This window comes from Glandiceps talaboti, chromosome 21 (assembly GCF_964340395.1).
Source record: "Glandiceps talaboti chromosome 21, keGlaTala1.1, whole genome shotgun sequence".
Taxonomy (NCBI): domain Eukaryota; kingdom Metazoa; phylum Hemichordata; class Enteropneusta; family Spengelidae; genus Glandiceps; species Glandiceps talaboti.
In genome coordinates this window covers 4,731,003-4,753,725 of record NC_135569.1, presented here as the reverse complement: position 1 = coordinate 4,753,725, position 22,723 = coordinate 4,731,003, and the positions used below count along the sequence as shown (strand labels likewise).

Sequence of the window (22,723 nt, the reverse complement as noted above, 5' to 3'; positions counted from 1 at the left end):
AAGACTGTCGTTCAATACGTCAGCAAGAAAGTCGTACTCTGGTTTGCGAGAATGGTCCATACACAGTGAAAGGTGCTAGCAGCTAGTATATCCACCTCCAGGGAGAAACGCACCACCCCGATACACTGAAATCAAATCCATGCTCTTCCTTTTCTTTCCAGTTGATTCGAAACATTACGAGTACCACATGACCGACCGTCCTTGTGTCAGGCAGTATTAGTGATCCGTATTTTGCGAACAGGGGTTCTTTTCTTCTCTTTTCGTCTTTGTTTCCCCTTTTTCAAGCTCGGCTTTTTTATTTCGAATTCATGGCGATTGTAACACAACACAATTCTTGTGCCTTGGTGAACGTCTATGTGTGGTTGTCATGACTACGAAGACAGTCTCGTAACACTATTAAGGTTACTCTACAAAACTACATCACCCTTTACGATCTCATTTCGGGGATGGTCAACCCAAAACAATGTCAGTGGTATCACATGCAAGGTGACGTACTCATTCAATGACACTGACATTCATTGTCCACAGTACCGATACTTGTTAGAAGTGACCTTGAACCAAAGATTCTCACACACCAATCTGAATACTAGAGACTATTTCAAGTTCATCACCAGTTAGGGAATGTATGGGGAGTGAGTTAGAATGATTTGGTTTTAGCTGCAGCTGTATTTCTGTATGGGAACCACTCCTGCATCGCGCAATCTCTCTAAAATAAAGTTATAAAAAAATTGACAATTCTGGCTGAGATACCAGAGGTCTGATATATATATATAATTGACTGGGTGTTGATATAACCACATAAAAGTGCTCAATACGCACGGTTAGTAGAGCGAATTATATACAGGTTTTGAAAATATGAACAAAATTACATGCTATTGACCTTACAGAACTGTTTCGTGAGGTGTGTATTCCTCACGCATCACCTCACAGTTCTGTAGGGTCAATAGCATGTAATTTTGTTCATATTTTCAAAACCTGTATATATGTGTGTGTGTATATATATATATATATATATATATATATATATATATATATATATATATATATATATATATATATATATATATATATATATATATATATATATATATATATATATATATATATATATATATATATATATATATATATATATATATATATATATAACACATAGAGTTTCATTCTTCTTTCGTCAAGTAGAGTGCTCAATCACCTTGGAGAGCATATCATACATACAAATGCAAGAAGACAAGTATGATATTAACGTTATGGATTTACACTACAGACCGTTTCACCAGAAGGATCTTCAGAAGGGTCGCTCATTGATATATATAAATCAATGAACTCTATGTGATCATGCGTGCTCGTGTATGTATGTATGTATGTATGTATGTATGTATGTATGTACTGTAAGTCGAAAATTTAACGCCCAGCCGGAGTACAAGTATGTATGTATGTATGTATGTATGTATGTATGTATGTATGTGTATATATATGTATGTATGTATGTATGTATGTATGTATGTATGTATGTATGTATGTGTGTATGTATGTACATGACAGCGTGTATGAATTTTACACATTTGTGTCCATATGGATTTAGCACTCCTTGGCGCCAAAGTGACGGAAGTGTGGTACATTTAGTGAAAATTTATTGTTGCGATGTTACAATTTCCGTATGAATGACATGAGAAGTAGGCTTCAACACCCACTTGTCCGGCAATTACATCTAGTATGTTATACGAAGTCCTTGGTACACAGTTCCTGTTTGTAGTTGGGGTCATTTGGCACAGACTAATCACCGTCATCAAACACACGTTGAGTGCTATTGTGTATTTGATTGCACTACTGATTACCTACACTAATTAGTATTTGAATATTTGCATTAACATGTTTGGCAGGAACTTGGTACTTCATACATATTTACTAATGTACGCCCTTTGTCAACTTCATATAGCTCAGAAACTTGGCTACTAGTATCTGTCTTGACCATGTAATTCGCCTGAACCAGTGAGTGGTGGGTCTATGCTAGTTTTGCTGCTAGACGTTCGGGCTTTCTTTCGATACTATAAGAGAACGAAGTTCGCAGTGAGGGCTTATCCTCGATAGCCATGTTCGGTCGTGTGTCGTATTGTATCGGAAGAACATCCGAGGTCTAGCAGATAGCCTAGGTATATGCCTGAACTAGAATCAAACTAGTGTTTGGAGTCAGATCGCCAGGTTTTGAGGCTATGTGAACCCATTGTCGCTTCTTTTACGGCACCATGCAAGGTTTTTCGATTTTCCACAAAAGATAAATAAGTTGGTGTGTGAGAATGTGCGAACCGCACTCTGGGCAAACGAAGCAATTACGTGCCGTCTTCTCTCTTTTACTTTTTCAAAAAGAAAAAAATAAGTTGCATATCATCAGACCCGACTTCATGTCATTTATGTACCGGTAGAATAACCTTGAGTTGCGACCAGAATAACCTTGAGTTGCGACCAGGTGTGACAAACAAGGTATACCATGGAAGTGAGAATTGTACATCGAGTGACCGGTGATGATAACGGTGACCTGTTGACTCTGCCTTAGTTCATCCAACATGCAGAACGTACGTCAGTTGACTGTATACTGACACTCAGTGAAGTTGTGTAATCCATCGTTGCTATTTGATGTAACTATTTGATTAGAAGGTGAAAATGAGTTCTTTGCAGGAAACGTTTATTTTAGTACTACAAGTGTATTTTACATAGTCTCCATAGTAACAGTAAATATGTAAACACGCAATTTGACTCAAGTACTCGTTTTCAACGTTTAATCCATTCTCGCAAGTCAGAGCACAAACTAGTATTTCTTTTGAAGACAAAATCGGCCATGTGTGATGTGAAAATGAAACAAGTGGGCTGATTGGGAAACGCCTTCACAATTTGAAACGAGTGGGAGGATTGGGAAACGCCTTCAGAATTTCTCTTGAAACGACGTAATGTTATATTCCACGAAGTAACAATGGAGAGAGTTAGCAGAGATGTGTACGATTTATTATATACATGTATCACGAGTTGAAGCTACACAGGAAAAGACCAAGACGTATTGTCCTACATTTGATGACGTCATGATATATCTAATTTGTAGTTTCGACTTTTCATGACTTTGTGAACTCTGCGCATGCTTAAATAATTTGTTTCCCAACCTGAGATGTAGCGCCGTAATTCATTCATCATGTTGCCCCTGGCAACCGACCACTATATGTGGTGTGTGGTTTGAGTATGTTGAATGTTAGTGCGAGTTAGACTGCCGTCTTGACTTTTTTGTAATTTATCTTTAATACTGTTGTCGCTGAATTTAATAGAATTAAACATAACATGGTGTGTGTTGGACTTTTCATATGAAGACAAGATATTTTATGTGTTCGAATACTCAGTGAGTAGCGAGCATTCTGTATGTGTATTGCACATACTGACTTAGACTGTCGACAGTCGTTCGTGCCTTTTTTTGCTACGTTTCATCTAAAACAAAGTCGTCGCCTCGCTCCGTAGCACTGGATACTAATGGTCACACCATAACTGGAAACGTAGTCTCCAAAATGGGAAGGAACATGACTGAACTTCTTAAAAATCAAATTGATGGCAAATTTAAAAGGCAATATTTCAGAATGACAGTTATAAATTGATAACCCATCATGTAGGTGTGTTAGGAACGCGTCCACTTCCAGCATATGTGACGTCGAAAGGTTACATAAGAACCCTGTTGATGAAAATGATTATTCCATGTTCTTCCTTATTTGGATGCGTCATATATCTTATGTAAGCTTGTTACGTCATTTCCAGAGAGAGAGAGAGAGAGAGAGAGAGAGAGAGAGAGAGAGAGGTTTGATTTGTTGGTCTGTTTTGTTGGTTGTAGCATTAAACAGTATATACATGAAAATATGTACAAACTGAAATAAATCAGTAAGTTTATATTCTGAACTTTGAAGGCCCAGTTTTCGGACTAGGATTAAAATGAAGATGTGAAAAATAGTTGTCATGCACTACGTATGGTTTCCCAACCAAAGAATTCTTCTGTGTAATTCGAATGACTGATTGATAGGATGCGAGAACTTGGGGTTTATTTATATTCAATTGCAAGCCAAACAGTAAATTGATGGCGATTATTTTCGCTGATGTTACACCCAGTCATTCAACTTAACGCGACCGTATCCATAGGCGACCGTATCCATGGTATCAGAATATATGTCTACCCTATCTGCAGGGCTGCCTATCTGTAAACATTTCGTTGCTTAATTGCTTGGTTAGTACTAAACATAGTAAATGGTTAATAATTTGGCGCCATAAAAGGAATCACGTCGTGTATCATTACAGTACTCCAGCCTTCCCGTTTATTTTTCTGGCGAGTGTTCTTCAATTCAATGCTTGGAGGCACTTGTTAATTGATTGTCGGCTTTCACGAATGATAAAAGATACTACTAGTATATGTCCCGGCCTAAAGTCATGGTCCAAGTGTAAGAAGAAAGTTTATACACAAGCGTCATATAAAAGAAACATACTAAGGAGGGGGTGGGGAGGGGGTGGAGGAGGGGGTAATGAGAGCGGCACTGAACCATACTTATTTTCATTTCCCAAGTGCATGAATTAGCCTGTCCATGTCATTGAATCTGTTTATCAACAAACCGTTATATGAAAAAATTCGTCTCTATCTTTTTACTTGTAAGTAGCGTAGGTACGATCAGTGGCATATGAAGCAATGAAATTTATAATTTATTGTTTATACTAAGCAATTATATACTAATCAATCAATCAATCAATCAACCAACCAACCAACCAACCAACCAACCAACCAACCAACCAACCAACCAACCAACCAACCAATCAATCAATCAATCAATCAATCAATCAATCAATCAATCAATCAATCAATCAATCAATCAGTCAATCAATCAATCAGTCAATCAATAAAAATTCTATAGCGCCGATTTCCAGAGCAATGTTCTGGGCTACAGTTAGGATAGCTGAATTAGTGTAGTAACTTTAGTCCTTCAAGATTATTACAAGTAGGCTGGCAATAAACCAACTTTACTTTTCATTCTCACGGTCCTATTGTTGAGAAACGTTAGGTTTTAGATAATTTGGAACTTGTACAAGGAAAAAAAGATATAAAGGAAGCAACAAGCATGTCCTATCAAAAGAAGACTTTGGATCTAAAGGTTGATTCGATAATATCGATATTATAAAAAAACACACCAAGGAACGAGTCATCCCTTATTTCAACCGTAGCAATTTAAAACTATAGAATGTAGCACACAAACTATACATTGTTTACCATGATATTACCTTGACAGAATGCTATATACAGTCTACAGGAAGTTTATCACGGTCAGTCATGAAATGGACGCCACAAGGAAACAATAAATTATTTGCGTCATTGCGGTCAACAAAACTTATTTTAGTTATAGACGTGTAGGGTCTATGTTTTAGTTATTACCACTGTTCGAAATTGTGTGTGTGTGTGTGTGTGTGTGTGTGTGTGTGTGTGTGTGTGTGTGTGTGTGTGTGTGTGTGTATGTATGTATGTATGTATGTATGTATGTATGTATGTTTACTGTCTGTCTGTATGTATGTATGTATGTATGTATGTATGTATGTATGTATGTATGTATGTATGTATGTATGTATGTATGTATGAAGATCAATGAAACATTACCTTATATTCGATATACTAGTAAATGGTCTCTGATATTTGAATGCACAATGTTGCGCTCTGTGTTTCAGATCATATTTTTCCATTTGGTCATGTGTAATGTGTAACAGGAAAGTCATGATCATGTTGTTCACATTGATATCAAAGTCAATGTACAATGTCATATACACTGATTTAATAATAAACCATTCGGCACGTTTAATAAGGAAACCCATGTGGTGAACGGGACCGAGGTCGCCCCTGCGGCAAGGACTTTTTCTTTAATACACATCTTATACGTTCGTGTTCTCCTTGTCTGTAGATGTGGTATCATAAGGTGTGAAGTAGAATTTGAAGCATATCATGAGCATATAGCACGCCCCCACTGGGTCAACATCTGATAATAGTTACATCGCAACCACTCATTCCTTACTTAAAAAGTTCTTGAGAAAGTGTATCACGCACACTTTGCATTGACTGGATGCAAAATGAATAAATTTCCAAACGAACTCGCTTTCCTTTGTTCAAGACCGCTCGTTTCCTCTTTGATGGGGTCGGTATCGTCGATTTGGGAATACACATATGTACAACTTTCTTCGTGTCCGTGGATAGTCATTATAACTGCGTCTGGTTGCCAGATCTAGTGGGAATCAGTGAATGGCTGCATTGTCCATCGATACGTAATTGATGCGCCACCGTCTAAAGTAGTGTTTATTTACACGATACCAATAATGAGAAAGACAAATTGTATTGCAGTAACACTCATCACGTTGCAACCACTTTTTATTATTTTGTCCTCGAACGTATGGAACATAATTTGTGTCAGAGAGCGAGTGGGGATCGGGTAAACCCATCTACAGTTGCTCTTCAAATTGAGCATTTGCGCAATGGCTTATATTTGTAATAAACCCTAAGCAGTCGTAACAGTGTCACACACTTAAAGTTTGCAATTGATTGCGACTTATTAATTAACACAGTTTTAGTTTATTTTGGCAAGATTTGCTAATAGTCTGTCGAATTGCTTTAGTCTTGCCGCCCCCACGTGATTTTAAACATGTTAAAGTTGTCTTGCAGACGTTAAACACAAGCCCCGCCCCTAAGGCCCACGGTGTTGCTGATTTAGTGTAAGCCCCATAATGCAACCAGCAGTGTAGTCAGTGCAGTGCCAGTGAGGAACACTAGTTCACCTACTCTCAACACCGCTACATTGAATACAGGCGTCTTGAATTTACTGAGTGTGACCTAAGTGCATTACAGCTAGTGTCTCATTTGAAGACTGTGTCTAAACGAGGCTGGCCACTGTATATTGTCTACAGTAGTCGACGACACTGTGTATAGGCCGAGTGAGTGTTTTTTTGTTGTCGATCGAACGCTGGACCATTAACGCCTTCTCATTTTGAGTGTAGCATCAGACAACAGTGTCAAGTTTAGCAGGAACTTATTACTGGAACTGAGAGGTACAAAAAAACCTTGACTTAGAAACGTACGCTCACTCATCCAGCTCATCGGGCCAGGTTAAGTTCATCCAACCGCCTAACTCTCAAGTTACACTCGTACTTTGTATTGTTGGGAAACCCAGACGGAAAGACGTGACGAACTTCTTCCGCGGTGACAGCTAGTTCATTGATACCGGTGTGCGGCGTGTGCAGTTCTCTTCGTACTCCTTGAACAGTTTACGGCCACAGTATCTGACATTCCTGTACTCGATAACGCAATCGATCATCATACATAGAGTCATTTATTCTCACCTTCGACGCCGTCAAAAGAGGTTTCATTATTTCCAACATACGTAGATATCAACTCTTATCAAAAATTTAAAAAAACAGAAGAACTGAACTGAAGTAACTCTGTGTACACTCTAGTATGGAGCGCATACAAAGCACAACGTCGTTCCAAAAAATGTTACTTTTAGTTGCATTTCTCCACATATTCGACAGTGGACTAGCGGCACAGCTGATGCCGGGAATGTAAGTACAATTATTTTGTTATATATTTTCAAAACTCTTTTTATAATTGAGGGAATAGGCTGCAGGATTTTGTGTGACACATTGCAACGAGTGAATGTTCAGATGTCAGTGTTGTAACCTTTCCTTTGTAAATATATCCGTAATATCGTAGTGGTCACGTAAAAATCGTAGTTGAGATTTCAAACGTCTGGGAATCATCGATTGCGTAAAACTAGGTAAATCACACGCGTGAACATTGTTCCTTGCATGCACTGTGTTGACAGATTTTCAGGTAGTGGAGAAAGAAAGTTTCGGATAGAAAGTGAAGCCAGTTGGTTGTCACTTTAAAGAAAGAGATCTTTGCTGTATTTATTTGCGTTGTTGAGATGAGGTAATGTATTGAGAAAGAAAAGTCGTGTGTTTTCTTTTGCGATTTGCCAACTCCTCGTTTGGTTTTTAGGCCCAATGTTTGCCCGTATCAAGAAGTTACGATGGTAGGCCACCGACAGCCATGTGTACGAGCTTTTACGAGGATGGTGAAAGTATGGAAGCAGAGCTGTGGTTATAATACTAACAACTGGTGCGTCGGCTACGAACGGAGGTGAGTGTTAGTTTATATTTCAAAGTGACTCCATGGTCCTTTTGAAAAAAAACAAAAGAAGTGGGTGATTCACTGAGGTGCTGATTTGAAATTCATAATAAACTCTTCGCGAATTCCGATTACTTCCTTTTGATAGTTAATACCCGTTTGAATGTAGGCTATGTCAGACAGTGGATGGTTATGCTTGGGTAGCACAAAGACATCACGTAACGTCCCAGTTTTACTGTCTGTGTAGGTATGTAGATCTGGTGAGTCTGTCCCGTGAGTGCATCAACACGTCCCGTGAGTGCATCAACACCATGACTTGGCTAAAAAACAGTCTCCCCCAGATCACTCAAAATTAATCCCAAACTGGAAAATACTACTATTGTAAATTGTAATTCCACCAAATGTTATGATTATAGTATAGTGGGTGTGTTTGAAAGTTACAAGATATAAATTTGATATCACTGAACAGAGAATTTTTCTTTTTTAATTTTGCCTGGACCAAACTTTTGCTGATTTTGATGGCATGCCTTGTAACTTAGTAAAAGTATTTATCCTAGGAGTACATTATACCTTCCCCAAACAAACAAACAATCAAACAAATAAATAAATAAATAAGTAAATATATGAATAACATTTTTCCTCTGAACATATTTCAAAAGGATGTATGATAACATTGAAAAAGGGTCTCCAGAAAAAATCCTGTTGTCTTTATGATAACTTTCCAGAGAACATTTGAAAGCTTTCAATTCAGTTTTGAAATTGAGTATTGTAACGCGGTCATTAGTGATCTAAAACTTTATAATTATAACAAAGTTTTGGACATCTGAGTGTTGGAATGTTTTAAATGTTACATTTGGAGAATTGAATGTTTATCAAAAATTGTATTTAGAAAATGATATTTTCAAAAGTGTGGCTAAATATATGATGTACATGAACCGAGGCACTTTATTTTTCAATCTTTTGTGGAGCTAGAAAATGATGGGACAACGGTTTAACAGAATTATATTTAATGAAAGCTGTCATAGATTGAGAGAGGAGGAAATCATATTCTGCCTTGGGATATTGGAGCAATTTGGAATAAATAAATAATCTACATCATTACCCTCCCCCTCCCCCTCAAATTAATTTATTATACACACTTGCGCATGTATTTGGTGGCTGTACTTGGTATGATCAATCTGATCTGCACTGTGCTGGCCTACCAGCTGGGTTGTTCATTTCAAATGCTGATATAGCCATTTCAAATACTGATATATCCTTTCATATGCTGATATAGCCATTTCAAATACTGATATATCCTTTCATATGCTGATATACTAGTAACCATTTCAAATACCGATATAGCCATTTCAAATGCTGATATAGCCATTTCAAATACTGATATATCCTTTCATATGCTGATAGAGCCATTTCAAATACTGACATCCATTTCAAATGCTGATACATCCATTTCAAATGCCGATATAGCCATTTCAAATGCTGATATAGCCATTTCAAATACTGATATATCCATTTCAAATACTGATACATCCATTTCAAATGCTGATATAGCCATTTCCAATACTGATATATTCATTTCAAATACTGATATAGCATTTGTTACTATTCTATTGCTTGAAACATATGTCTTATTTATTGCTGTAGGAAGTGTTTTTACAAGTGATTTTTTCCCGATATTAGAAATTCTGAATGTATTGTTATTTTCTACCCCACAGGACAGCATATTACACCACATACAGGACAGTTTATCAGAGTTCATTTGCAACAAACTACAAGTGTTGCCATGGTTACTCTCAACTGAATGGCGAATCAGGCTGCATGTATCGTAAGTAATTTGTGGCTTATGTTCTACAATTGATATAGAATTTGTGTGTTAATACTTGAAATAGTGTATTACTATTAGTTCTTGGATTGAAATGCAAGTTAGAGTTGAGTTGAGATGAAAGAATTGGAGATAAACCAACATTTATGCTGATGGCCTTTGTCAAGTTATCACTTGTTGCTAAGATACTTGTACCATAGCCACATACTAGTATGCTATCATGTTATCTGTTACCATGACAACACTACTGTTGCTATATAGTCACCTGCAATTACTGTGGCAACATTATAGCTTTTGCTATGTCAGCTGTTACCAAGGTGACATCATCACCTGTTACCATGACACCAAATTTGTTATTATCTAGTTACCTGCAATTACCATAGCAATACCATAGTGATTGCAATATCACTTGCAACCCTGGCAACATCACCTGGAACCATGGCAACAAAATTGTTGCTATCTAGTCACCTGTGATTGCCATAGCAATACCATAGTGATTGCTATGATGTCACTTGTTACCATGACAATATTTTAAACAACTCTGATGATGTGTTTACTTTGATATTGACTTAATTTAGTTTATTAAATGAAGTGTTTGCAATGACTCCTAAGTGCTTATTACGTTAGATGAATATTCATGAATCTACACTGTTCATCTAATAAATATTCATGTTTGCTAAGACCTATAAGGCAACAGTGTATAACCAAAAGAACAGTGGAGGTTAAAGAGAGTTTCAATTTGGTGTTTCTTGGCTATCAAGCGAATCTTATGTGATATGAAATCATAAAATGACTTTCCAGAACTGCCGTTACTTTATGAAAATACCTTTTATTTCCTGGAGTTGCGTGAATGAATGAATCATTTACTTTGGCGTACCCCAAGTTTTAAAATTTATCCTTCTTGATGTGCCTACAATTAACTATCACAGTGTTACGTAAGAGAGGAAGGAGAGATGAAATCACTTGAAGACATAGTTAGGTATAAAACAAAGGAAGGAAGGAAGGATTGATGACATTATCTCTACAGATAGGATATAAAATAGATAGGATATGTTGATGAGTCAGGGGGATGTGATATTACGCAGACCAACATCCTTGTAGTTTAGTTCCTGATGGCCCGTATTCCGTACTACGTTATCTTCATACTATATCGTCTAGTCAATCCCGTTACTGAAGGCGTTAATTGTGGTTCTACCCCATGGTGGGCAAAGCGCAAACGGCACATGCTATCGTCATCGCTCATTAATATTCATTTGGTACAGCTGTTTCCGGTATCACTATGATATGCAAATGTCCAACCAGGACTCCACCTATTCTATTTATCTAGTCTGTTTAAACTAAAATCATGTGGGGACGCGACAACGTCATCATGTTTATATGAACGCTGTAGGGGGAGCACAGAATTCTGTGTGAGAGTTACAGGATTGACTAGACGGAATAGTATGAAGATAATGTAGTACGGAATACGATCCGTCAGGAACTAGACTAACATCCTTGCCTCAGACTGGATTTGTTCCAAATTATATTGGATTACTCCCAAAAGATCTGGTTACCTTTGGAAAATAGTATCCCCCAATTGTGCCCCAGTGCAGTTTCTAGATTTTTTAATTTTTTTTTTTTTTTTTTTTTTTTTGGGGGGGGGGGGGTAAAATTTAACTATTTCTGGCACAAACCCATCATCAGAAGTCAGTGTGTAATGTGAAACTCAAGTTAAAATTGATGTCAATAAAGTCATTGGGGTAGTAAAGGATGTTTATCAAATTGGTCGGCCTGGAAACATGCCTTCTACTTAGGAAATACAGTGTGAATGAATGCCCAATGTAGAGAATGTAAACTTGAGAAATACTTCGAGGATTGGTGTGAAAATTGATGGGTTGTTTCGAAGTGCGGATGTTTAGGTGAAGAATTGAAGAAAACAGGAAAAGGGTGATACATGTAGTTATATTCCATCCAGCCCTTTGTTTGTCCATTAGTACATCTTTGGGTTTGGGGTATATATGTGTCTGTCCACAACCATTTAAGTTCAAGTTTTGGCCAAAAGATTTGACATTTATGAGAGATTAAAGTTATGGAGGTCATACTTGCACATAAGTTTGAAAATATCACAATTATGTATGTTGTACCTACTTTGTTAGAAATCTTTATTACATGTTATACATCAGATAGAAGAGCTAGGCAGCCCATGGAAATAGAGGCGCCCCCCTCAAGACCCCTCATGGGGGGGGGGGGGCAAACAGGGTCACAATTATGACATTTTCACATGTATACATATTGTGCACACTTTTAATATCATATTTGAAATTTCTTATGTAGTTGTCATGAGGAGGGGTGCACTGCAAATAGACGGTTGGCCCTTGCAATTAGAGGGGAGGACCCTTCAAAAACCCCTCATAGAGAACTGTGTTGTAGTATGGCAGGTTACTACATTTTTTTGGCAATGAGACCAAGTTACAAAGATAGGTGAGCTGGGTTAATTGGTCCAATTGATTGTTACATTTCATATAGTGTGTACAAAGCAAGACTCTTTATGGTTTTGTTGTGACTTTTTGACCTCTGGGTCATTATTTTTCACACTAGATACAGTGGTTTTGGCAGCATGCTATAAATTAGGACCATAGCAATGTCATTTGAACAACAAAAAATATGGTACGCGTACTACTCTTAAAGTAAGTGTTGTACGGTGAAGAATTGAAGTCGGTGAAATATTGGAACATGTGCATCAGTTAGTACACATGCACTCTGTATTTATGAACACCATTGTATTGTAGTTGTCATGAATTCTGATACTATGTTACTTGATCATACCCATAACACGACTGTTTCACTGTGAAAACTTGAAATATTATGTATCAATAAAATTCTGGGATACTTGCTTGAGCACATACATTGTATTAATGTGTACATTACTATGCTGTAAAACAGAATGTATTTGCTATAAATATTAATATAAATGTCACTAAACAATGTATTGCTTGTATCGGTAATGTGAGTAGTGTACAGTGAAAATTTGAAATATTTTATATGAATGAAATACTAGTATACGTGCTTGAGCACATACACTCTGTAAATTGCTGTGTTATCCTAGAGAATGTATCTATTAAAAATTATGAACTATAAATATCACTTGAATTAGGAAAAAAAAAACATGAAATATTGAAATATTGTATATCAATGAAATATGAGCACTTCTGTATATTGTGCTATATGCACACTGTGTATTATAGTAGGGATGTATTTATTACAGGAAGTGATTTTATTGGTACAGTGTGTTTAGATTTCCTAGCTGTTGTCACGTTCTTAGTTTGACCACTAAGAGATTCAGACACTTTTTGCCGATGGGACGTAGGAAGATGATGTTCAATACCTTAGTCCTTCCCCATTTCGATTATGCTGTGAATGTATGGTGTAATACGAATCAAAAGTATTTGAAGACACTTTTTTTCATTCATTCATTCATTTTATTGCCAATTTTTTAAAGTAAGTTACAATTACAAAATGACAGGAAATAAATAAACAGATTGGCAATTTGGAGTCAAAAAAATAGCTTTTCGCTAATCAAGTTTGGCTCCACCTCAGAGTTCATATGCATCAATAACAATAAGGGCTACACAGAACTAGAAGAAAAAATATAATGGGAGAAAATTTCAAAAACGAGCTAACAATGCAAGAATATGTATTATATTCACTAGTTTAAATTTCGTCAAGTAGATACTCTTTAAAAGCTTTCCTGAACAGATGTTTTGATGTGAGACATTTCATTTCTGTTGGCAAACTGTTCCACAATTTTGTGCCTGAAAACCTGATGGAAAATTGACCGGCAGCTGTGCGTATTTTCGGAATTGCCAAATTTCGCCTAAGTTTAAATCTTGTGTCTCGGCTATGATCGATCTCCTGGAAATAATCGCTTAAATCATGAGGAAGGTTCTTGTTATACAAATCAAAAATAAAATTTCCTATACCAAGTTTATGAAGTTTATAAATATTAAGAAGACCCAGCTTTTTAAATAAAGGAGAAGACGAGTCTCTGAACCCAGAGTAAGTCATACATCGCACACACATTTTCTGGATATACATAATTGGCTGTAGATACGACGAATATGTACTGCCCCAAACTTCTAAACCATACATTATATTGGGCTGGAGAAAGGCTTTGTAAAGTAACAGTAAAATATGTTGGGGAACAACATTTCTCAATTTAAATAACATTCCCGATTTCTTCCTAACACAATTCGTTACATATTCAATGTGATCTTTCCATAATAAATGTCTGTCAATGATAATGCCGACAAAAGAAGCTTTGTCGACCTCATTTAGAAGTTGATCATTGACTATAAGTGCACCATGTTTGGTAACCATTTTACGTTTGCTATGAAATATTATGTAGTTTGTCTTCCCTGTGTTAATGGTCAACTTATTTGCATCACACCAATGTAAAACTTTCTTGAAGTGATGGTTCACAAGAGAGAGATCTATAGTGCTTATCTTGTCTGGAAATCTGTGAAATAAGTTGGAATCATCTGCAAATAAACGAAAATCAAAGTAGCTGGAAGAATTCGGGAGATCGTTAATATAGATTAAGAACAATGTTGGGCCAAGTGTTGAACCCTGGGGTACCCCACAAGTGATTGACATTTTTTCAGAGTTTACTTCATCAGCAAAAACAAACTGAGTTCGATTGTGTATGTAATCTGAAAACCACCTCAAAGGGTTTCCCCGTATCCCATATTGTTGAAGCTTAGAGAGTAAAATGTTATGGTTTATCGTATCAAAAGCTTTTGTAAAGTCGATAAATATACCAATAGTAGCATTGCCATCATCAATTTGATGAAGTAAATTACTGACCAGATTAACGAGTGACAGCTTTGAACTATGTTTCCCACGAAAACCATATTGATGTTTATAAAGTAGATGAAACTTGTTGAGAAAACCCATAAGTCTAGTATTCACAATCTTTTCAATTATTTTGCTAAGAACAGGCAAAACTGAAATTGGGCGGTAGTTCCCAGGTGAAGTTTTTGAACCTTTCTTATAAATAGGTACTACCCTTGCTACTTTTAATGCACTGGGAAACTTACATTGTAAAAAAGATAGGTTATAAATGTAAGATAACGGTTTTGCTATTTGATTAGCAGCTATTACAATAAGTTTTGATGGTAAATTATCATAGCCTGAGGCCTTTTTGGTATCTAGGGTTCTCAACAAGTTGGCAACTTCAAATTCTGTTGTAGGTTCCAAGAAAAAGGAATTCTCAGAGATCTGAGGAAGGAATTCCAAATAAGATTTAGAGGGTGTCTGGATTTTACTTGCCAGGTTGGGCCCTACGTTTGTAAAAAAACTATTGAACCCGTTTACGATCTCTTGGGGAGTGTTACATGTCATTATCTCTTCATCAGATGCTATGACAGTCAATTGATCTGGTAAACATGTACCCTGTTTAGATTTCTTCTTATTAATTAAGTTATTGATAAGTTCCCATGTCTTGGTAGAATTATTTTGATTTTCCAGAAACAAAGAAGCATAATATTCTCTCTTAGCAACCCTTAGAACTGTGGTCAGTACATTCCTATATCGTTTATATTTATCTACTGACTCAATTTCATAATTTGAATTAATCATTTTAGCAAATAATTTATGTTTTTTGTTAATCGACTTTTTGATTGATTTGGTGATCCATGGTTTGCATTTGCTGATGCTCTTAATGGACCTTTCAATAATAGGAGCATGTTTGTTACAACAATCACTGAAAATTGTAAAGAAAGTGTCATAAGCGTCATCGACATCTGTGCGTGAGTAGACCTCGTTCCATGGTTGCTCAGAGAGATCATTTACAAAGTCTGCCTCAACAAACATTTTGTAATTTCTACAAGTGATTTTTTCTGTCATGGATGTACTTTGTAAACACAAATCCTTAAAGATCGCAAAAATGGGTAAATGGTCAGATATATCACCAGCAATCGTACCTGAATATATAGAGCAATTACTAATATTTGTATAAATATGATCAATAATAGTATGTGAGATTTCAGTAACCCTTGTAGGAACTGATATTAGCTGTGTTAAGTGTAGACAATTCATTGCTGTGGTGAATCTTTCAACATTACTATCCTGACGTAAGATATCAATATTAAAATCGCCAAGGAGAATACAATGTTTTTTATCTAACTTTATACAATTAAGTACATCCAGAAGACTATTTTCAAAATCCGAAAAAACAGTATTGGGTTTCCTGTACAGAATGCCTACAACAAATTTGTGCTTTTTGTCACAAATCTCAAACCAAAGTGACTCAGAATTGGCTAAAGTGAAGGGCAATTTCTTATAATTAATAGAGGAGTGAATGTAAGCGGCAACACCACCACCCCTTCCGACCTCACGACAATTAACTTCAAGAACATAAGACTCTAAAGAAAAAAGACTAGGGTCATTAATTCTCCATGTCTCAGACACGCCTATAATTTTAAATCGATTTTTTAGAATATCCTCATACATCACACGAAAGTCTTCGTAATTTCTGTTCAGTGACCGAGCATTTACATGTGAAACTGCAAACGAATGATCAACAACGGAATTGTACCTCTCATTGAATTCAGACGGTGTGATAGCGTTACAACAATTAAAAGTATTCGTACTTTGTATATTCATGTTACGAAAAATGACTCTTGACTGGAAAAATAAATGTTTACAATAGGAAGATAATCAGAATACATAAAGTAACAAGTGACATCAAAATACTACAAACGGTACAGTGATTCCTGGTCGGATTACTCATGCGGCATTCCAAAGTTTTACTTAATTTTCTTAATTTCATCTTCGTTTGAGATACAAACTGATCGCTCAGTTTGAGATTTTCTTACATAGATGTTACCGTTTATAGTCCATAGATATTTAAACTTTGCGTTCTTCCTCGCCTCATTTATCTTGTGTAAGAGTTGACGTTGTGACTTGCATAAGTTTTCGTTGATGAAAATGTTATTCCGCTGTTGGTATCCGACATCTCTAGTCGAAAGTCCGTGAAGTTTTCTTCGGTTTTCATAGATGTGGTTTCGCTTTTTCCTGGTTGTAAATTTGACAATAATAGGCCGAGAACTTCTGTTACGTGTGGTATCAGCTCCATTTTCATAATTTTGTTTAACCCCTATACGATGAGTTACGTCGATATCACTTGAGGTAATTGACGGATCTATTTTACGCAAGACATTGTGGACAGTTGTATCTGTATCCTCTTTGCCTTCATTAGGTTCAGGAATACCTGCAATTTCGAGATTTATTCTACGGTTGTATTGATCCATTGTGTGTAGTTCTGTTTCCAGCACGGACACTCGGTTGCGTAACAGTCTATTGTCTTGCTGCAAGGTGTCATTGGATTTTTGCAATGCCTGCATATCTTTTTTCATTGTTTCGAACTGATAACTTATAAAATCTACCGATTTTACAAGTTCGTTTTGGGTTTCTCTAAGTTGTCTAACTTCATTCTTAATTTCCGTGATACCTTCCAATACCATGGCCATTTGATCCATACCTGCGTTTTCGTCCCTTGAAGTAGAGGCGCTGCTTAATGATGCACCTGGTAGCACAGTGGGTGTGGCTGCCGTCGTCTTTGCTGTACCTGACTTTTCAGTTGTTGTCCGGATATTCCCAAATCTCCGATTTTCGCACTTTGGGCATAGCATAATGTCTCCCTGGCACAGTTCAACATTCTTCCTTGCAGGACAATCATTGCATTTCATGTTTAGCTCGTTAATCTTTACAATTCTCCAAAAAAAATAGAGAAACTTACGGAAATTTACGGAGCGGAGCAAAAGCAATGTTACTCCGTTAAAAGCGCCCTCAATCCCTTGAGCTCCTCCATAAACGAGCTAGTCGACTGTTCCTCGAAGTTTCCCGTGATACTAGTACGGATTGGGTATATGAAAACTTGGGTTGGGTCAGCCCTCAAATGAGATGGTAACGCCAACTGGCAACACTTGTCTACAAATCCGTAACAGGCAATGCACCTAGTTACCTCACTGAAATGTTCAATCTTTCCAATCAAATTCATCTTCATAACACAAGCCAGGCCAGTAAAGGTAACATATACATCCCTACAGTTAAAACGGAATTTGGGAAACGGGCATTTCACTATAGTGGTGCTGTTCCATGGAACAATGTACCCCTATCCGTAAGATCAGCTCCGAACTCTTTGACGTTTAAAAGACATCTGAAGAATCTAGTCTGGTAATGTGGGTGGATATCTTTTAAAGTACACTGTGCATCTGTAACATACTTTTTGTCCTGGTTTTTCCCCTTTTTTTCTCTTTTTTCCCCCTATGTACGTAATCTTGCAACAGGTTCCATTGGGAGAACAGTGCTAATGCACTGAAATGGTGTCTGTATATGAAAGATTAATAGATAAAAAAAAACACACTATAGAGTGGTCTGGTTTGAGTGTATAAATTGAATTAAATTTGAAGATTACGTAGGGTTCACAAGTCTGAGCAGACACCAGCTCAGAGTCAACTTGAGTCTTAACCCAACTTAAAAATAACAAGTGTGATTGTTTAAGTCAAGCCAGAGTCACGCCAGGTTAAAGGTACGTGAGGGTAGTTTAAGTCAAGATTAGTGTGAATTCATTTAGGATGACTCTGGTCCCTGTTGATGGTGTTAGCAAATTAAATTAAGTTAGTTGTGATTGGCCAAACAGTAAGTTAGTTGTGATTGGCCAAACAGTAAATTAGTTAGTTGTGAGTGGCCAAACTTTTAATTAAGTTAGTTGTGATTGGCTAAACTTTTAATTAAGTTAGTTGTGATTGGCCAAACAGTAAATTAGTTAGTTGTGATTGGCCAAACTTTTAATCTACAGTCTACAGCTTGACAAATTTAATCTGAATGTGGCCCCAAATATCAGCTTCAGTTTTACTACTTGGGTGAGCTCAGTCATGATCCCGTGTAATATGAACTTAGGTTGTAGAAAAGTTGAATGTGTTTTGATTGTGGTTTAATTTTTACCAGAACTGAAGCAGATATTGAACTGGACAATATATTATCCCATCTGTATTGTGGGTCATTTTATTCTTGGTTTGTGAAAATGAGCCTAACACGTTTCTTCACTTTTAGATAGATTTGTCGAATGATATCCAATCTTGTATTTCCCCTTGTACTATGGGTCATTTTATTGTAGTATCTACCTCTCCTATTAGATGCGGGCCATTTCACTGATACTGAGTGATATGGGATAAATGAAGTGATGTTTAAGTATTGTCATATCTATTGAAAATGGAATAGAATGTCCGGAGAAAAGCAGCCGGAATTTTGTGAGCTTGCAAAGTAGTAGTTATTAAGGGAGTGGTCAATTGCAATGCCATAGATAGTAAGGACTTTTGGTTGATTGTTATACTGTGGATCGCACCTTCTTTGCAAATTATGTGTAATGTATAATTTTGTACTGTCAATCTTTCTCTAATTATGGGTAATCATAGTATTTAGGTATTATGTTATATAGCACTCCCTTTTATGTTCCAGCGTATAGTCACTCAAATAATTCTATGCCATAATTGCTGCTATTCTGTCTGATCGGACTCCAAGGCTTTTACCGTGAAGGAATAGAAGGCCATTTAAGTGGCTCTATGTTTAACTTAAAAGTGAGCACAACAGGTTTGGATGTTTCTGAAAAACATTGACCCTTTGTGGATATCAAGAGCTACAGAGAATTGACAACTCATACCATTTTATTAAGTGAAAGAAATGGATGTTGAGTGTACCATGGTATTTTCTATAAAGAAGAGTGCAGGGGAGGAGGGGGGGGGGGGGGGTTAGAAGAAAATTTTTAGGGAGTCTCAGCTGGAGGATTTGTTGCAAACACAACAGAGGAAAATATATTGTTTTGTCAGTACCAATTTATGGCAATCTTGTTTGAAAAGTACAGAGTAATTGTTTTCTCTAGAGCAGGGGGGGGGGGGCACATAAGAGGGGCGTGAGAAGGGGATGATGGATATTTCTCTGGATCACCAGATATCAGTGCTAGACATTAGACAGACAGACAGTTCAATCTCTGACCAACCATACCTAAATTTTAATCTCAACAACTAAACTAACAAATGAGTAGATTGTATTGCAAAGTTTTTCCTACTCAGCAGTGTTAATAGTAAAAATAAACAAATTAAGAATTGAAACTCTTTAGAGAGATCCTTCCTATTAAAGTATAGTCAACTTTTCATCCCTCGCAGGAAGGTTATAATAATAATAATAATAATGTTGGTTTCTTATATAGCGCTTTCCCACTCCGTGCTCAAAGCGCTTTACAATTATTACCCCTGGCTCGGATCAGAACAGCACAACGGCCCTTTTAGTCTTCCTCAACTCCCCGGGGAGCATACAATCCATTGCAGCCATTTAAGCGCATAGGATTAAAGCCTTCACATTGCAACCTACATCCTACCAGGTCCCCAGTTATACAGCTGGGTTGACTGAGGCACAGTCGTGGTTCAAATCTTGCCCAAGGACTTTAGCCACTCAGAAACAAACAGCAGGCAGCGACGGGGCTCGAACCTGCAACCTGTAGATTCCAAGCCGGTCACGCTAACCATTCACCCATCATGACTCCACTTATACCTCTTAGTTAAAGTCATTAGTCTAATTTGGAGTGCTGGATCATGATTTTAAGATAGAGTGGAATTATGGATAATTGTCTCCATTTAGGCCCAGCCAAAAAAATGGTTTGGTTCTGGTTATCCGACCCACCTAGTTTTCACTGCTGACCCAAAACTTTTTTTTACGTATTCAAGAAAAAATAAAATAAAGTTGCGAAAATTGTGATGTCTCGCGAGAAATAGTGGATGCAGAAACTGATATCAACTTAAAAAGACAATATAAAACTGTTCTTCTATTCTGTAATGGTTGTACATCTGATGAGAAGAAACCAATGACATAGAGACCATATGGAAAACAATGGAAAACACAACTACCTGAACTAGCCACTCACACATTAAAAAAAAAATCTACCTCCCCACCTATTCTAATCATTTTTTGCATATTTGTTGCACTTTGCATATATTTTTGACATTTAGTGTTAATATTAACATACAAAGAAATGTATGTGCTTCAGAAATAAACAATGTTAATTTTTGCTATTAATTTAGTCAGGAAAGGTCAAAGGTTAAAGTCAAGAAAAAATAGGGCTCACTGTACACATGTAAAAAATAGAAGTCACAACGATTATCAAAAATATAGAATTTAGAATCCAATATGGCCGCTGACTGCAGTGTCAAATCTATGGGAAGGTAAGGGATCATCGATTTCCACAAAAGCAAGATGGTGAACCCCAGTTTTTTTTTTATTATTTCAAAAGGAGAAGGAACAAACCTTCATTTGGTAAAGTTTGTAGAGATTTTGAAAACTTGGATGTTCAGGGAAAGTTGTTCCTTAAGGCACTTTGTACCTTTAAAAAGTCGCTTAATTTGTCAAATGTCAAATTGACTAAATACAATGCTGGTTTGTATTTGTTTGTGAACACAAAGGCACCAAATTCATGAACAAGAACTAAACATTGAATAAACAAAACTAAGGAGTGTTGTCCAGTAGTATGGAACACTGAGTAAGGAGAATAAAACACAGTTTTGTAGACAGAGACAGCAATCTGCAGTTGCCAACACAAGTGAAATTCGCATAATGGAAGAAGCATCAGACAATTACATTTACAAACGTAAAAAAAATGTTGGTTATTTTCATCTCCATGAGACTGACAAAACCCAGAGGCTTGATAGTTTTGATTGGACGACCGACACCTGCAGGGCTTAAACTGTAATGTTTATGTCTGGTAAAAGTTAATGTTCATTCAAAGATAAAACTTTTAAAAGGATGTTTTGAAACCGAGAAGTTTAGTGAAGTTGACATTTTTAGTTTCACTTGAAGTATTTTAAGCAGAGAGGAAAGGGATTCATTTCTAAGTGTTTAGCAGAGATTTGTTTATAGAAGATTAAGTTTTGGTGCTGTACGCTAAATATCAAACTCAACAAGGACTAGATAGTGAATCCTCAAAAAGAAAAAGTTGAACTGATTGCAAGACCAAAATAAACCAAGATGTTACTCTGAAAAAAAATCGTAATGCAAAGAATTAAGTTACTATCTGGTCAGGTTTTGGTGCAAAGAGTCTAAGTTCGTTATTGGTCACTTGTTAGTGTAAAAAGTGTTTTTGTCTAAAAACCCTGGATTTGGAAAGGAAAAAAGTGTGGTGAAGTTGCATTTTCTGTTTCTCAGATTATGATTTTTATGGGAAAGGGTTCAGCACCTGTATAAAAAGGCTGTAGAGATTAGTTCAATTTGAACTGTAACATAAAATGCACCTCAGAAATAAATTGCTTAAATTTTACTTTGTTCAAGGAAACTCAAACACATTCTCAGTTAAAGTCAGGAAAAAAACAGGTGACCGTACAAATTTTTTGAAGTTGATGTCAAAATGTTATCAAAATTCATCCATTTTTAGAATCAAATATGGCCGCCAAATACTGTGTGGGAAAATAAAAGATAGTCAGTTAACTTGAAAACAACACCAAATTTCTTTTTATTTATTTAGAAAGGACCAGGAACAAGCTTTCATTAACTTTCCATATGGCAAATTTTGGAGAAATTGTGTTTCAAGGAAATTTGTTACCGAGGTACATATTGTACCTGAAACAAAACTCCAGGTGGGAGACCTTGATGAGTTGGAAACCCCATAGATTTTACCTTCTCACTGTCCTTAACAAGAAATGCTGGTG

The 22,723-nt window shown here is 36.6% G+C and overlaps 1 protein-coding gene across 3 annotated transcripts in view; it reads left to right on the top strand.

The window, feature by feature from the left end:
• Positions 1 to 6,807: 6,807 nt before the first annotated feature.
• Positions 6,808 to 22,723, top strand: part of LOC144451435 (uncharacterized) — a 92,721-nt gene continuing 76,805 nt past the window's right edge. For all 3 annotated transcript variants that reach the window (XM_078142275.1, XM_078142274.1, XM_078142272.1), the window contains exons 1-3: positions 6,808 to 7,602; positions 8,042 to 8,182; positions 9,886 to 9,995. In XM_078142275.1, coding sequence (XP_077998401.1) covers positions 7,499 to 7,602; positions 8,042 to 8,182; positions 9,886 to 9,995 — 355 coding nt within the window. In that variant the 5' untranslated portion in view covers positions 6,808 to 7,498. The remainder of the gene's footprint in view (positions 7,603 to 8,041; positions 8,183 to 9,885; positions 9,996 to 22,723) is intronic.